The sequence below is a fragment of the Pelodiscus sinensis genome, chromosome 4 (genome assembly GCF_052426305.1).
Source record: "Pelodiscus sinensis isolate ZL-2025 chromosome 4, ASM5242630v1, whole genome shotgun sequence".
Classification (NCBI taxonomy): Eukaryota; Metazoa; Chordata; order Testudines; family Trionychidae; genus Pelodiscus; species Pelodiscus sinensis.
Window position 1 is genome coordinate 130393593 of NC_143055.1, and position 14715 is coordinate 130408307.

Sequence of the window (14715 nt, forward strand, 5' to 3'; positions counted from 1 at the left end):
TGGGAGGTTGGGGTGGCACATTCACAGGCTGTTTTCTGCAACCATGAGCACAAGAAACTCACTGGGCTTTAAAATGAAAGCTCCGGAAGTGATAGTGACTTAGTCTCTATAGTGGTTATATCTATGTACCACATTCGTTAATCATTAAAAATACATCCTTCATGATTGATTCCTGGGCTGTGTGCGATATATTTACACAAATACTGCACTAATGAAGACCTGCTAAATCAAATGCTGCGAGCATTCATCTCGGCTCTGGTACTCCTTGCATTTTGAGGAGTAAGGAAAGTCAACAGGAGCATTTCTCCCATTGACCTCTTACTCAGCTTAAGGCACATTGACTCCAGCTATGTTATTTACATAGCCTGCTTTCCAGGTGTAGTATGGACTGACCTAAGAGAGTGTGAAACAGCTCTTCCATACAAAGGGTCCAGTCAAAATTGTAGGTCTGGAAGGACTTCCAGAGGGCATCTAGTCCAGTCTCCTGCACCCATGGCAGGACTAAGTATTATTTAGATCTCCAAACGGTGACTAATAATAATAATAATAATAAATAATAATAATATCTGGCAAACTTATGAACTGAAGACCAGGCAGCTGTGCTACATATTTCCTGTACTGGAAGTTTAATGTAAGCATGCAAATCACAGAGCTTGATTTCTGGTAGAGTTCAGATGTTTGACAGAGTATTGTTCTTAATACCGGAAGTAGATCCAGTACCACCCCCTACCCATTTTGAAAGTCTTAGTGATGAAAAATTTACCATGAACAATGAAAAAAGGCCTTGATGTTTTAGGAAAAAATTAGTTCTACCTAATACAGACCAATGGCCTTCCGACTTAGAAGATAAGTAATTTAGAGGCAGAAAGTGAAGAATGAGAGTTTTAGGGAAAAAACTGGAAAAATGAATGAACCGATCACTATCAGATTTTTATATCACTCTTAGAATTAAATTACAGGTGTGGTCTTGTAATTAACTCTATCCACCTGAAAAAAATATGGGAATAAAGCACGACATTAAAGTCCTAGAATGGAGAGGATCTCTCTCATGGGAATAAAAATGTGGTCAAGCCCGCTCATAAAGTTGGTTCACGGGCGGATGAGAGAAAAGCCTGGCCCCTTCTACTGAAGGAAGAAATGCTGATATTGTTGCCAAATGGTCTTTGATTGAAGTGGCAGATATCTTTAAAGCTTTTAGGACTAAGAGGTCATTTGTACTAAGATCATCTTTAGACATAGACCATAAGGATTTTTTTTTCATTTTACAGTGCTTCTAGTCCTAGTAGATAATATTCTGCAAGGGATAAGAATGGTCTGAAATCTCTGTCTACAGAGTATTTCCAGCTATCTTCCTGGTCTTGATACAGAGCAGCTGGGTTTGGGTAGAAAGCCAGGCCAGTATTCTGTGATACCATCAACCTAAAGTAGGAAGTGTGACAAATTGGTGATCTGAACCAAAACTGGTGAGGCCCAGCAGGACCCACCTCTGTAATTCCAGAATTTTCTTGGCTTATTTTCTGTCACACTCTTTGAATCCATGGAAGTAAAGGGATGACATGTGTGCTTGCCATCACAAGTAGGTGTGATCAGATCATGACTGTGTCTGCTGGAGATCCACATCACTTTCCTGCTTCAGAACAAAATATCAGATTTTTCCTGTTTTGAATCATCACAAATAAGTCAGTCTGGAGAAGTCCACATTCTTGGAAAACGTAGTATTGCATTTTTCAATTCCCATTGGTGGAATGAACACAATTTCCTGCTCAGGGAGTCTGCTAAACTGGTGTTCTCTCCTGCAAGGAGAAGAGCTGAGACAGTCATATGATTCTGAATGCATCACTCCCGAAAGTTCCCCGGCTTCTTGGCAAAGAAGGCCTGATTTTCCTGTTTGTTTATGTAATGTGTGTGTGTGTGTTTGTGCACGCACCACAATTGTCCCTGAACTTGGATCGAAGAAAACGTTCTGCAAGCAATTTTCCCTCCAGTTCCCTTAACTAAACAGGCTAACCAAAAATGACAAGTACACGAAGTATAAAGTCTCAGAGGGGTAGCCATGGTAATCTGTATCTGCAAAAACAACAAGGAATCCTGTGGCATAAGAACATAAGAACAGCCATACTCAGTCAGACCAAAGGTCCATCTAGCCCAGTATCCTGTCTGCCGACAGTGGCCAGTGCCAGGTGCCTCAGAGGGGGTGGACCAAAGACAATGATCAAGCAATTTGTCTTGTGCCATCCCTCTCCAGCCTCTGACAAACAGAGGCCAGGGACACCATTTCTATCCCCTGGCTAATAGCCTTTTATGGACCTAAGCTCCATGAAATTATCTAGCTTCTCTTTAGTCTGTTATACTCCTAGCCTTCACAACCTCCTCTGGCAAGGAGTTCCATAGGTTGACTATGCGCTGTGTGAAGAACTTTCTTTTATTAGTTTTGAACCTGCTACCCATTAATTTCATTTGGTGTCCTCTAGTTCTTCTATTATAAATAACTTCTTTATTCACCCTCTCCACACCACTCATGATTCTATATACCTCTATCATAACCCCCCTCAGTCTCCTCTTTTCTAAGCTGAAAAGTCCCATTCACTTTAGCCTCTCTTCTTAAAAGAGACTTAGATTTTAGAGCCTAAGGGTATGTCTACACTACCCCGCTAGTTCGAACTAGCGGGGTAATGTATGCATACCGAACTTGCTAATGAAGCCCGGGATTTGAATTTCCCGGGCTTCATTAGCATAAAGCCGGCTCCGCCATTTTTAAAAGCCGGCTAGTGCGAACCCTGTGCCACGCGGCTACACGCGGCACGGGCTAGATAGTTCGAACTACGTAGCCATTCCGATCTATCTGTACACCTCGTTCCACGAGGCTGGAAGGAGGAGGAAGCCTGAGGCCTTTGCTCTTCAGGCCTGGAAAATAGGAGTGGAGCTGGGTGGGTCTTCATTTCCTGTAGTCTTCTCAGTAGCCCCACCCCCACCTCAGAGAAGAAAGGCAGCTTTCAGAGATACTGCTCCATTCCCCTGGGCAAGGTGGTTGTAATGGGAAGGTGGGAGCGTGGAGCTGAGTGGGTGCCAGCAGTGGGGGTGGGTACTGACAGGTTCCTCCGCGGGCAAGGCTGACAAAGCTGTGCTTCCTGATGTCAGCTACAGAGAGTGGAGGCTTGGCGGGTGCCAATCCTCTTTCCTAGGACGAAGGAAGTGGGTGACAGGCTGGGATAAAGGAGTTTGGAAGAGCTCTTGCTGCCAGGTGGCAGAGGGTGGTGTTGGCCCAGGGCACAGCTGTGTGAGGTGCTGGGGATAGTACTCCTGGGATCAGGAGTGGCTGACTCCCACGCCAGCCCTCACACCACAGCTCTCCAAAGCCCCATCGCTCAGAGACCCGCTCTCTGCCTATTGCACCTCGGACAGGTCCCATGGGAGACAAAAGAAAGCTGTCAAATGTGTATGGGGGGGATATTCCATGGGAGGGACAGCGGGATATGGGGGGGGGGGCAAGGCAAAGCTTTAGCTCTGGGGAAAGACTGTTTTTAGAATAAAAACACACTTTCTCTTCTTGGAGAAATATCAAGACTGTCTGCTTGCCTGCCTTGGGGACCAAATAGGGATTTGTTTGCTTCAGCTACTAAGCAAATTCTTAGGAGAGTCTAGCCAACCCAACCACTACTACAGTGGGACAATATTAAAGGAAAATTGGAATGTAATGGGGGGCAGGGAGAGGGAGGAGCAGAGGCGCAGCATCCATGCAAGGCCCCTCATCCGGGCAACGGGGGCAGCACCATGCTCCTAGAAGATGCAGAGCTGAGGGCAGAATGGGTGGGGCTGGGAGCAGACAGCTCTCAGTGCCACCTGGACCACAGCACACCCACCATCCCCAATACTGCCTGGAATGTGCCATGTGGAACCCCCGCTTTCCCAGGCAGCCCTAAGATCAACCTGGACCATGGCACATGTCGCTCTGGCAGCAATTTAAAGAGCTCAAAGCCCCAGGCCCTCAAGCAGTTGCCCCTTTTATCCCCTCCATCAGCAGGCTTGCTGATAGAAATCCCCGTGATGCTGAAGTTGACCCAAATGGACGTGAATTTGGTTATTTACCCTCATTATGGGAAAGAATGAGCTGGCCCCTGAGCTGCTGTGATCAGGCCTGTGGCCACTGAGTTCAGGGAAGCTAGGCTGAGACTCTACAACTGAAGAGCTGGCCTGAAGCCTGCACTTTGGAGAGCCATTTGAGTGGCAGGAAATTCAGGACTCTCTGAAACGGCTGGGCAGAACAGGTGTGTGGGGTTACTCGCTGTCAAAGCAGAAATCTGCCCAGCCCCTGGCGACGGGAGGTCCCCACCGTGCTTCATAGGGACCAGGCGGGTAACCCCTCACTCCAAGCCCCACCACCCTGTGGGCGTTTGCTCAGCAGAATCCCTGGCTGCGCGCTGCGGTCCCCTTTCCAAGCCAGCCTCTACCCCCCCAGCATCGGGGGCGCTTCCTGGAAGGGCACAAGCCCCGGGCAGGCCAGCAAGGATCCCCGTGATGCTCATGGGCTCCCACCGCAGAGTAGCACAGCTGCAAGAAATCGGGGGGTCATTCCCCTGGGCCCCTCGTGTGTACTTGGCACCGCTTGTTACAGTCAGTCCCTTCCAGGCAAGGCCACATCCCCAAACGCAGCGGGCACTGCAGCGAGGAGCTAGCCCTGCCCCGGCCCGCCCCAGTGCCCCACCTGGGAGCGGGGGTGGGAAGAAGGGCTGGACACCTCTAGCGGCCAGGTGAGAACAGCCCCTCAGTGACAGGTGGCGAGTTGCGCGGAGGCCGGAGGTGGAGTGAGGGGATTTCAATTCTCCCACGCAACGGGGGAAGTTTCATCCCGACAATTTTTCCGCCAGACGGGCCCCTGCAGTGGGGTAATCCCCTTCCATTGCAGCGAGGGGCCAGAGTGGGGAGGGAAAGTGCCACTTGGAGGAATCTCAGGAGTTTCCAATCCGAGAGAGGAGCGGCTAAATCCGCTTTCCAAAAAACCCGGTGCTACCGCCTGTACTGAACACAGTGTCACAGACAAAGAAATGTGGAGGGAGAGCCAGGAGTCCAAGGTGTCCTCAACAGGAGAATACAATACAGAAAGTGACACAAGCCTGCCTGAGCCAGCTGCGCGGCGACTTTGCACAGCCTACTGATAAGGAGCTTGATGTGAGGGATGGTCTAAAGCCAGCTCCATGGTTATCTAGGAAGGGGTTTTACCCATGGCCACGTGATTCTGTTTGCTAGAGAGTCTTGCCTGCTTTGGGAATTTCCTCTGACACAATCTAGAAGGGGCACACCCAGGGCCGTGTATAAAAGGGGCTGGGTTACTAGCTCAGACATCAGACATCAGAGAATAAGCGAGCTCTCAATTCCTCACAAGCAGAGGCAGAAGGAAGAAGGAAACCTCCCCTCTCATCATGAACGGAAAAGTCCTTGTTGCTGGGTTGGCTCTTTTCCTGCTCTACGCAGCAGTGGCAGAAGGTAAGCAAAACCCTCCCTAAGGCTCAGATGACTTGGCTTAGGCACCTATGGTGCACCCTCCTATGTGGAGACATTTTTAGGCTAATTTTACAAAGGTGATGTTCAGTGAAGATAGTTGAAAAGAGAGCTCGACTAAAAAAGTTCTGCTTTTAAGAAGAGTGCATCAGTAACTGCTCTGCAGAGCTGCTGACACCTTCTGGAAAAGAATAACAGAAGCATAATTTTCTGTAGTATCGACCTCACTATATGCCTTTCCCCTAGATCTAAAGGTATTTGATTGCACACAGGATCGTCTTCTAAAAATGCTCACCAGCACCTCTTGCTTTGACCCTGCATGGGGTCACCATCCTGTTTGCCACCATCCTGACACATTCTGCAACCTGCATAAGTAATAAGAGCAGAGCATGTGAACAGAGAGTTGCCTCCAAATTGAAAAGAGGACAGATCTTGTCCTAAGTTACAGGATATAACAATCTAGGCTTATTGTAAATAGATCAGAATCTGGCCACAAATGCAGGTTTTAAATAAAAAAACAAAAAAACCAACAGACAGCACCCTGGATACTTCCAATAGTCTTTGCCAAAAATACAAACACTAGATTGCAGCATGAGCCTCTCTCTAGTCCTTTGGAGAAGGAGAGGAATTAGGTAGAGTCCTGAAAGGATAAAAATTGATCCATGGATATCTTCAGTCACGTAAATAGATGACTGCAGTAGCTTAGCGGTGTAGAGTCAGGTAGCTTAGAAGTGAGGACAAAGGCAACATTTTAGCCAAGACCTTTGGGGGAAAAACTAGAAAGCAAGTAGGTCTAATCAATGCCCCCCAGAAGCAAGACCATGAGTGCTGCTTCACAGGTCTAGACACTGAAATACTCGGCTGAGCCTGACACAACTCTTGTTCTTTTTCAGGGATGAGCCTGTCCCGGATGGCAAGTGAGCTCCGCTGCCAGTGCATCAGCACGCACGCTAAGTTCATCCCCCCCAGGAGCATTCAGAATGTGAAGCTGACCCAGAGTGGCCCTCACTGCCAGAACGTCGAAATCATGTAAGCACTTTTGTCAAATTCTAACTGCTGTCAAAGAGGAGGAGACTGCTGCTTTGCATTGTGCTGCTCCAGGAGCTTTTAAAGCCCCAGTCACTCAGGGAGAGTCCCCCAAAAGTGTTTCCTTTTAAATTCTTAAGAGATTATTTTAGGTACTGCACTTTTCATTTCATAGTGTCCAGTACCTCTGGGGTGGAAATATGAATCCCAGTGAGGAATAATGTACATTAGCTATAAAGTACTAGAACCTGCATTAACCCAATTCCTGAACCCCCTCTGCAAGTAAACCTCCCACTAAAAATCCTGATTGACCTAGTGTAAAACAGAGGAATGAAGCCATTGTGCAAGTCTAGGCAAGCTGTGATGAAACAATGAGTGGTCCTCCTGATAAGGACAAGTGTCCTGGACTTGGTTCTGCTCCCATACACTCTGTGGGAAACTCCCATGGACTGGAATGATACAGGATGAAGCACCTCATGCTTCAGTCCTTGCTCACCCAACATTCCCCACTGTGTCCTCAGGAGATTTCCCTGAAGGAGCAATGCAGATATCAGCCTCTGCCATGAAAAGCAACATCAGTATAGATAAACACACACTTTATATAGAATTTGAATTCATTAGAATATATAAGCAGGGCTTTTTCTGGCAAGCCTGGAATGCTTTCTGTCAACAAATGATTTGGGGCTAGACCCTAAACTGTGTAAATTGGTGTAACTCTCTAGTGAGATCAGTGGAACCCATGTCAATCCATACCAGCCATGCCTTGGTCTTAAAAGGTAGAAAGATCCCCTGATGCGATTACAGAGAGTCCACCAAGTAGGTAGATACTTGACCATCTTTGTTTACCTTCTTTGCAGTGCTACTCTGAAGGATGGCAGAGAAGTGTGTTTGGAACCCACCGCTCCATGGGTGAAGCTGATCATTAAGGCAATTTTGGACAAGTGAGTTGTTTGTCCTCAATTAGTTTAAAGGAATAACTAGGTACTTTTTAGCACAAACTGTTTGAGGGTTACTCGTCAGAGCATAGCAAGTTGTCACAGAACTTGTCTCTCCATCCAGACAAACAACAGCAATGTCCTACCTTAAGGGAGGGTTGGTGGTTAGATTTTAGACCTGAGGTTCTTCCTGTTCTCTTCTCTGCCCCAAGCTTCCTTGGTGAGCCTGGGTAAGCCATATGCATGTGGCAGGCGAGGGATCTTGTGAGGATTGCCTATTGAGATCCCTCTCCTTGGGGCATCTGGCATTGGCCACGTTCAGCAGACAGGATACTGGGGTATATAGACCTTCGGTCTGACCAAGTATGGCCGTTCTTATGTGCCATTAGCAATGCAGGGCTGCTGGTAGTATTTCTGGTGACAGTGCAACTCACAAGTGCTCAGTGCTTCTCAATATCAGCCCCCACTCTCCAGCCTGATTTCCCTCTTGGAGAGAAGCAAGAGTAACTATGCGAAAGTTAATTAAGTTTCACCATTGTGGTAGAGAGCAAGAGTTCTCATGTTCAGGTCAGCAAAATAGGGTGCTCATCCCAGCATCAGTACTTGTGAAATGTGGGTCTCACCTTCTGCCCCACTGAGGAACCAGCAGTACAAAGAAGCCGATAATTCTCGGGTCTTCAGCTAAGCTATTCGTATGCCTTCTGTTGAGCCCATGTGATTCTAACTAATGATAATTGTCCTGTCACCAGGTTTCTAAACTGTTCCTTTTCTTCCTTTACAGGGCTGAAGCCAATGGTGAAACAATGCTCTAAGAAAAGCCAAAGAAGAAAAACCACTGTTGTTCTCCAGTTTCCTCTTGAAGGAAACATCTCTGTGAAAATACTGGCTAGTCTATAAGTAGCCTGTTTCCATCTGCTAGCATCATCTATTTATTTATTTATTGAGAAGCATCGTTAAGAGACTTTTTAAAAAATGTCCTATAGAATATGGTACTTTGTAAAGCTGAGAACACTGGATAGGGAAAAGTGATTTGCTGATGAAATGAAGACTCACTGGAAATGACTTAGGCAAGACACAGTTTCAGGCGTGCAATGTACTTGCAGCGCAGCTTCATTTATTCTCAGCCAGGCTCTTTTGCCATTACAGCAGTACAGTGGCGACACTTACCCCTCCCCTGCACAGGCATGTTGAAACAGCTGCACTGAGTCTTGGCTAACCTGAGGCTAGCTCCTGACTGGGGTTTTGTGGTTTCAGAAATGAAGCTGCCAAAGTGCTGTTCTCGGGTGGGCATTATTTATTGTGCTGTAGCACATTGACTATTTTATAGCGGTCTCTACTTAAAAAGTTAATATTTGAGTCTAAGAACTCAAACTTTATTTATTTAAGTTATTTTGATTCATCTGGATTTTTTATGTAATATGCTAATTCCTTATGAAAAGGAAATATGTGAAGTTCCTGCTGTTATGTGAGACTTTTATGTTAATTTATTTAATTTTGTTCAACGAATGAAAAAATGTCAAGGCTCATATTTGAATTTTAATGTTCTTTTTGGAATTCCATCATTTTTACATTAAAGTGTGTGCTTAAAAACTGATGCATTTTCTTTTTCCTGGTTGTTGGCACTTGGCTTGATCTTTGTCATCAAATGATCAGGGTTCAAAAAAGAGCTAGATGAATTCAAGGACACTAGCCATCCTGGCTAATAGCCATTGATGGACCTAAAGATGGTTTCCCTACCCTGTGTTTGTCAGAGGCTGGGAATGGGTGACAGGGGATGATCACTTGATTATTCCCTGTGCTGTTCCCTGCCCTGGGGACACTTGGTCTTGGTCACTGTTGGAAGACAGGACACTGGGTTAGTCTGACCCAATATGTCCATACCGATGTATTTCTACCAGAAATCTGGAATCTGATAGAGCCACACTGCAGATCTGCAGCAGGTGGATGTAACCCAGTTAGGAGTAAGTTGGCATTTCTCAAACTGATGGCCAAATGTAAGCTCAATAAGCAGACAGCAGCAGAACTCATAGGACCTGGTCAGAGACACATGGGGATCTGTGTTGGCTCAATGTCATGCATACGCCAATTTTCTTCTCTGGGTGGTCTATGGGGTTTGGTCTCCACAGTTCTGAAATGGGTACAATCATGTTGTGGGAATGGCTGCTCTATACTTCAGCAGCTCCCAATCTTTCCAGACTACTGTACCCCTTTCAGGAGTCTCGCTTGTCTTGCAGGCTGCCAGTTTCACCTACCTTAAAACCTACTTACTTTAAAAAAAAAAAAAAAAAAAGACTAGTCCCAGAGGGGTAGCTGTGTTAGTCTGTAACCAAAAAAAGTTAAACAATGAATGGTCCTGCAGCCCCTTAGAGACTAACCAAAAAATATTGATGGTATTACGAGCTTTCATGGGTGCAACAGGAAAATACAAAAGTGCCACTGCCCACTAATACTGAGCAATTGCTTATTTTCTCATAGCATTATAAAATAAATCAACTGGAAAATGCATTGATATATAAAATCAATATAGCATACTTACAGAATAATAAAGTCATTGTGGTATGAAGATTTACTTTGTACTCAATTGTGTGGTTTTTCTGTAGCCTATTATAAAACTAAGCAAATTTTTAGATAAGGTGATGTACTTGCTAGAGCTCTACAATCCCCCATTCCGGGATATACACATCGGCTGTGTCTACACTGGCCCCTTCTTCAGAATAGCCATGCTAATTTAGAACTTTGGAATAGGGAAATGCACGGGGGATTTAAATATCCCCTGCGGGATTTAAATAAACATGGCCACCACTTTTTTTCCGGCTTGGGGAAAAGCCGGAAAAGAGCGTCCAGACTGGCGCGATCCTCCAGATTAAAGCCCTTTCAAGTAGGAATAAGAGATCCTCCGGAATAGGGCTTTATTCCGGAGGATCGCGCCAGTCTGGACGCTCTTTTCCGGCTTTTCCCCAAGCCGGAAAAAAAGCGGCGCCCATGTTTATTTAAATCCCGCGGGGGATATTTAAATCCCCCGCGCATTTCCCTATTCCAAAGTTCTAAATTAGCATGGCTATTCCGAAGAAGGGGCCAGTGTAGACGTAGCCATCCTATGTTAGTATATAGATTCGTTTGTCAGCCTGAGATAGAATTGGGGTTTGTCTTTTTGATACTCTTTCACATTTACATTAATATGTGAACAAAGCCATTGTGTGCATTGCTTCTGCCTGGTCAGATGGGGTTGTTAATACAGGTTGAATGTCTCTAGTCTGGCAAAAAACCACGGGAGGGCAATATTGTCTGGCAGCATCACCAATGCTTCCAATGCTTACTGGGTTCTTAGAAGATATTTAAAGGTAAGATAAAGTTAAATAAAAGCACAGAACACAGAGAAGCAGGACTGATGGCTATAAAGAAAGTTTTATGAGATTGCAAAAGCTTGGCTGCACCCATAACAAGTGGACATCAAGCTAACTAAAATCATGCCGGACCAGAGAGTGTTGGAGAAGAGAGGTTCAGCCTGTATAATGGGAAAAAACAAAGGCTAGAACTAAAGTGTTACGGATATGGTGAGAGTGTAATGTATGAGCATAGGCAGGAATCCTCTCTCAAGCCACGTTCAAGCAACCGGTTGGGAGAGGCAAGGAATGCTAGGAAAGGCAGGCATAAGAAACCCCCAAAGCCCAAGGAATACCCGCTCCTGATGAAAGCATAAGCTTGCTACTTATGCCTCCCATGGGGAACAAAAGAGGTGGCAGGAAGACCCTAGAGTCATGACTCTCCAAAATGGAACAGGACTGTAGGTTGAAAGGGTTGGGACTGGGGCGTACATGGCAGATGTACTTAGGGCTGCCAAAAAGGAGGAGAAGGGATGAATGGGGACACAGGCAGGGCTCTGGTGTCACAGCTGGGAAGAGGGATAGAGGGTAAAGGTTCTGAGCATCAATGCTGGGAAACAGACTCTGCTGCTGTGTAGCGCAACAGATGTGCTTACTTGGAACTAACCCCAGTAATGTCGCTTTGTCTGAACTTCAGACTTCGGGTTTTCTGTTTTCTGTCTGCCTGGCAGGAGGCGATGAAAGGCAAGCATCTAACACGCTGGCTAAGAAACACTGCTTGACAGCATTATTCCTCCGCCTGAACTCACGGGCAAATGTTTTTATTGCAGGTGACCTCCATGAATCAGGTAAGCAGAGGACGTGTTTCTGGCATCAGGGCAATCAGATGTGGTGCAGTGGAGTGTTTGTTTTCAGGCAGGCACATTATTAGTAGTTGGAAAGGTTTTATCTTTGGACTTTAAAAAATTGCAGCCTGCCTACCCCAGAATCTTGCCAAGCACTGTTGAAGTCATGGGAATGAAAGGACTATACCTAATCAGTAGCAGATGCTTCCTAATACTATTTTTTGAGGGAATATGATGACAACTATTTCTGACCAGTGATGTAGTGGTAAAAAGGAGATGAACACCTAAAATACCTCCAAAGAGAAAGGCTAAACTCCATTTACCCTCACCTATGCTAATGTTTCTGACCCTGCCCTTCTTACTCTGACCACATTCAATGTATTCAGAAATACTGTGATACCTTTGGGGGCAGCCCCCAAAGAAGTACTAGTTAGCAATAAAATTCAGAGATACAAAGGAATGAATAAAGAAACATTAGTCAGAGCAGTTCCAAAGCGTTTGCAACAGATGTGCAAAAAGAACATTAGTTAAGCATTGTGCTGGTGAAATGACCAAGTTTCACAACTGTAATTGCGGACACGAGCTGGCCCAACTGACACTTTGCTCCCAAACTTAGCTATTGGTCCAGAGCGGGGACATTCAAACCCCAGACCTGAATGCCTTGGAACTTCAAAAAATTCAAAAAGCCAGATGTGATTGCTGCAACCGTGGCTTGAGTATCCTCCATCGTATTAGTAAGCTGCTGCAGTGGAGGGAAAACTTGAAGATCTGTGTTATGCCAGACCCTGGGTTTCTGTCTCTTCCTTTCCCCCAGATGCTCTTCCATCAAACTCTAATCCCCCCCCCCCATCACAACATACCAACACACAAAGAATTGTACAGCTGTGCTGCATTAACGGTGCACAACCCAACAAGTCCTTGCTCCAACTTCTGCCCTTCCCACTTGAGAAACCACTTCTGGTCTGTAGAGTGCAGCAAATCTGCAGATATCTGTACACACGTCACTCCATCAGGAAGAGAACGAGGATGAACCTGGAGATCCCATGGACTCACTGTAAAGATAAGCCCTTGTGCTGGTGGAAACGCTGCCACCAGTTGATCCTCTGGACATAGTGGAATGTCATTCTGGTGCCATTAAACAAGCACAGATTGGTGGAACCACACAGTGCTGCGGTTATGGGATGATCAGCCATGGCTGCAAAACTCTTGAATGCACAAAACCCCTCTCGCGGAACTTTGTGAATGGCTTTCCCCCATCCTGGAGCCCAGGGACATCTTTATGAGGTCTGCTCGGAACATGGGGAAGAGCGAGGCAATAGCCCTGTGGAAGCTCGCAACACCAGATTGATTCCCAACTGATTGGTAGCTATCTGGAGTGGGGAAATATACAGTGGGGATTGTTATACAAGTAGCCAAGGCCGTCAATACCGTTCTGTTATGGAAGTTAGTGACTCTGGGAAATGTGGATATCATAGTAGATGGTTTTGCCACAATGGGGCTCTCTAACTGTGGTGGGGCAATAGACGAAATGCACATCCCTATCTTGGTACCTGACCACCTTGCCAAAGAGTACATACACCACAAGAGGTATTTCCCAACAATGCTGCAGGCACTGGTGGATCACAAGGGCCATTTCACCGACATCAACATGAGATGCCTGAGAAAGGTGTATGATGCTCCTATCTTTAGGAAGTCCTACTGCTTCAGAAAGATGCACCCTGGAACTTTCCCCCCAGACTGGAAAATCAGAATTAGAGAGGTGGAAGTGTCAATAGCGATCCCTGGAAGCCAGCCTACCTCTTGTTCTTGTGGCTCATGAAACCATACATGGACAGCAGGGACTGCAATAAGGAGCACATCAACCACAGGCTGAGTAAGTGCAGAATGATGTGAACTTAAATGTGCTTTGGGGCATTTAAAGGGTGGGTTTAGGAGTCTCCTTACTAGGTTGGACCTCAGGGACTGCAACATTCCCTTTGTGGCACAGCCTGTTGTGTGTGCCACAATGTTCGTAAGAGCAAGGGTAATGTTATCTGGCAGGGTGGGAGCTGAGAAAGAATGCCTAGCCAGAGATTTTGACACCTAGGGTACGTCTAAACTACATGCCTCTGTCGGCAGAGGCATGTAGATTTGTTTGTTCAGCAAAGGTAAATGAAGCCGCGATTTAAATGATCGCGGCTTCATTTACATTTACATGGCTGCCACGCTGAGCCGACAAACAGCTGATCATCTGTTTGTCGGCTCGCCGCTAGTCTGGATGTTCCCCCTGTCGACATCAAAGCCCTTTGTCGGCATCCCCGGTAAACCTCATTCCATGAGGAATAACGGGGCTGCCGACAAAGGGCTTTGATGTCGACAGGGGGAACATCCAGACTAGCGGCGAGCCGACAAACAGATGATCAGCTGTTTGTCGGCTCAGCACGGCAGCCATGTAAATGTAAATGAAGCCGCGATCATTTAAATCGCGGCTTCATTTGCCTTTGCTGATCTGTCTAATCTACATGCCTCTGCTGACAGAGGCATGTAGTCTAGACACAGCCCTAGACACCAAGATGATGAAGAGATGACAGTGCAGGGCAGTGCAAATCAGAGAGGCCTTGAAAGAAAGTTTCATATATGGCCAGTTTTGAGATTCATGCACGTTTCTCTCAGTGAGGTGCCCCTGCTTTCAGTGTATTTGCCTGCAATCTCTGCAATACAAGCAATAGACTCTTGTGCAGAGATCATGCATTTGTATTTAGGGAAGACAGCAGGGACAGAAAAGAAGTTCATGATGGGACCCAAAGAAGGGAGGGGAAGGAGATCAGCAAGGCAAGAAAGACAGCATTTTGCTTCCTGAGGTCTGGGAGGTTGAATGTGTGGCTGCCCATTAAGTCACTCTCCCCCCGGGCCGTGTCGCGGGGTCTCTGAGGGTGAACGCTATGGAACTGGGTGAAGAGGGAAAGTTGTTGTGCACAGGATGGGAGGGTGACTCAATGGGCAGCCACACATTCAGGATCACTGCTCACTCCATTACAGTTTTCAGGGATGAAAAAATATTGTGCTGTTTCTTCAGGAAATCCTCCTGATGTTTTAGTTCCCTTCATGCTT

The 14715-nt window shown here is 46.3% G+C and overlaps 2 protein-coding genes across 2 annotated transcripts in view; one reads left to right on the forward strand and one right to left on the reverse strand.

The window, feature by feature from the left end:
* Positions 1-14715, reverse strand: part of RASSF6 (Ras association domain family member 6) — a 172146-nt gene that overhangs the window by 131267 nt on the left and 26164 nt on the right. The gene's annotated exons all lie outside the window — the stretch shown is intronic.
* On the forward strand, positions 5342-9051 carry LOC102454150 (interleukin-8). The gene is made up of 4 exons (XM_006125396.4): positions 5342-5481; positions 6390-6525; positions 7380-7463; positions 8239-9051. Exons 1-4 carry the CDS (start codon positions 5418-5420, stop codon positions 8267-8269), a joined length of 315 nt encoding a protein of 104 aa, XP_006125458.2. The 5' UTR covers positions 5342-5417; the 3' UTR covers positions 8270-9051.

Coding starts and splice junctions, on each gene's coding strand:
- LOC102454150 (XM_006125396.4), top strand. CDS start 5,418: ATGAACGGAAAAGTCCTTGTTGCTGGGTTGGCTCTTTTCCTGCTCTAC. Junction 5,482..6,389: donor CTACGCAGCAGTGGCAGAAG/GTAAGCAAAACC, acceptor GTTCTTTTTCAG/GGATGAGCCTGTCCCGGATG. Junction 7,464..8,238: donor ATTAAGGCAATTTTGGACAA/GTGAGTTGTTTG, acceptor CTTCCTTTACAG/GGCTGAAGCCAATGGTGAAA.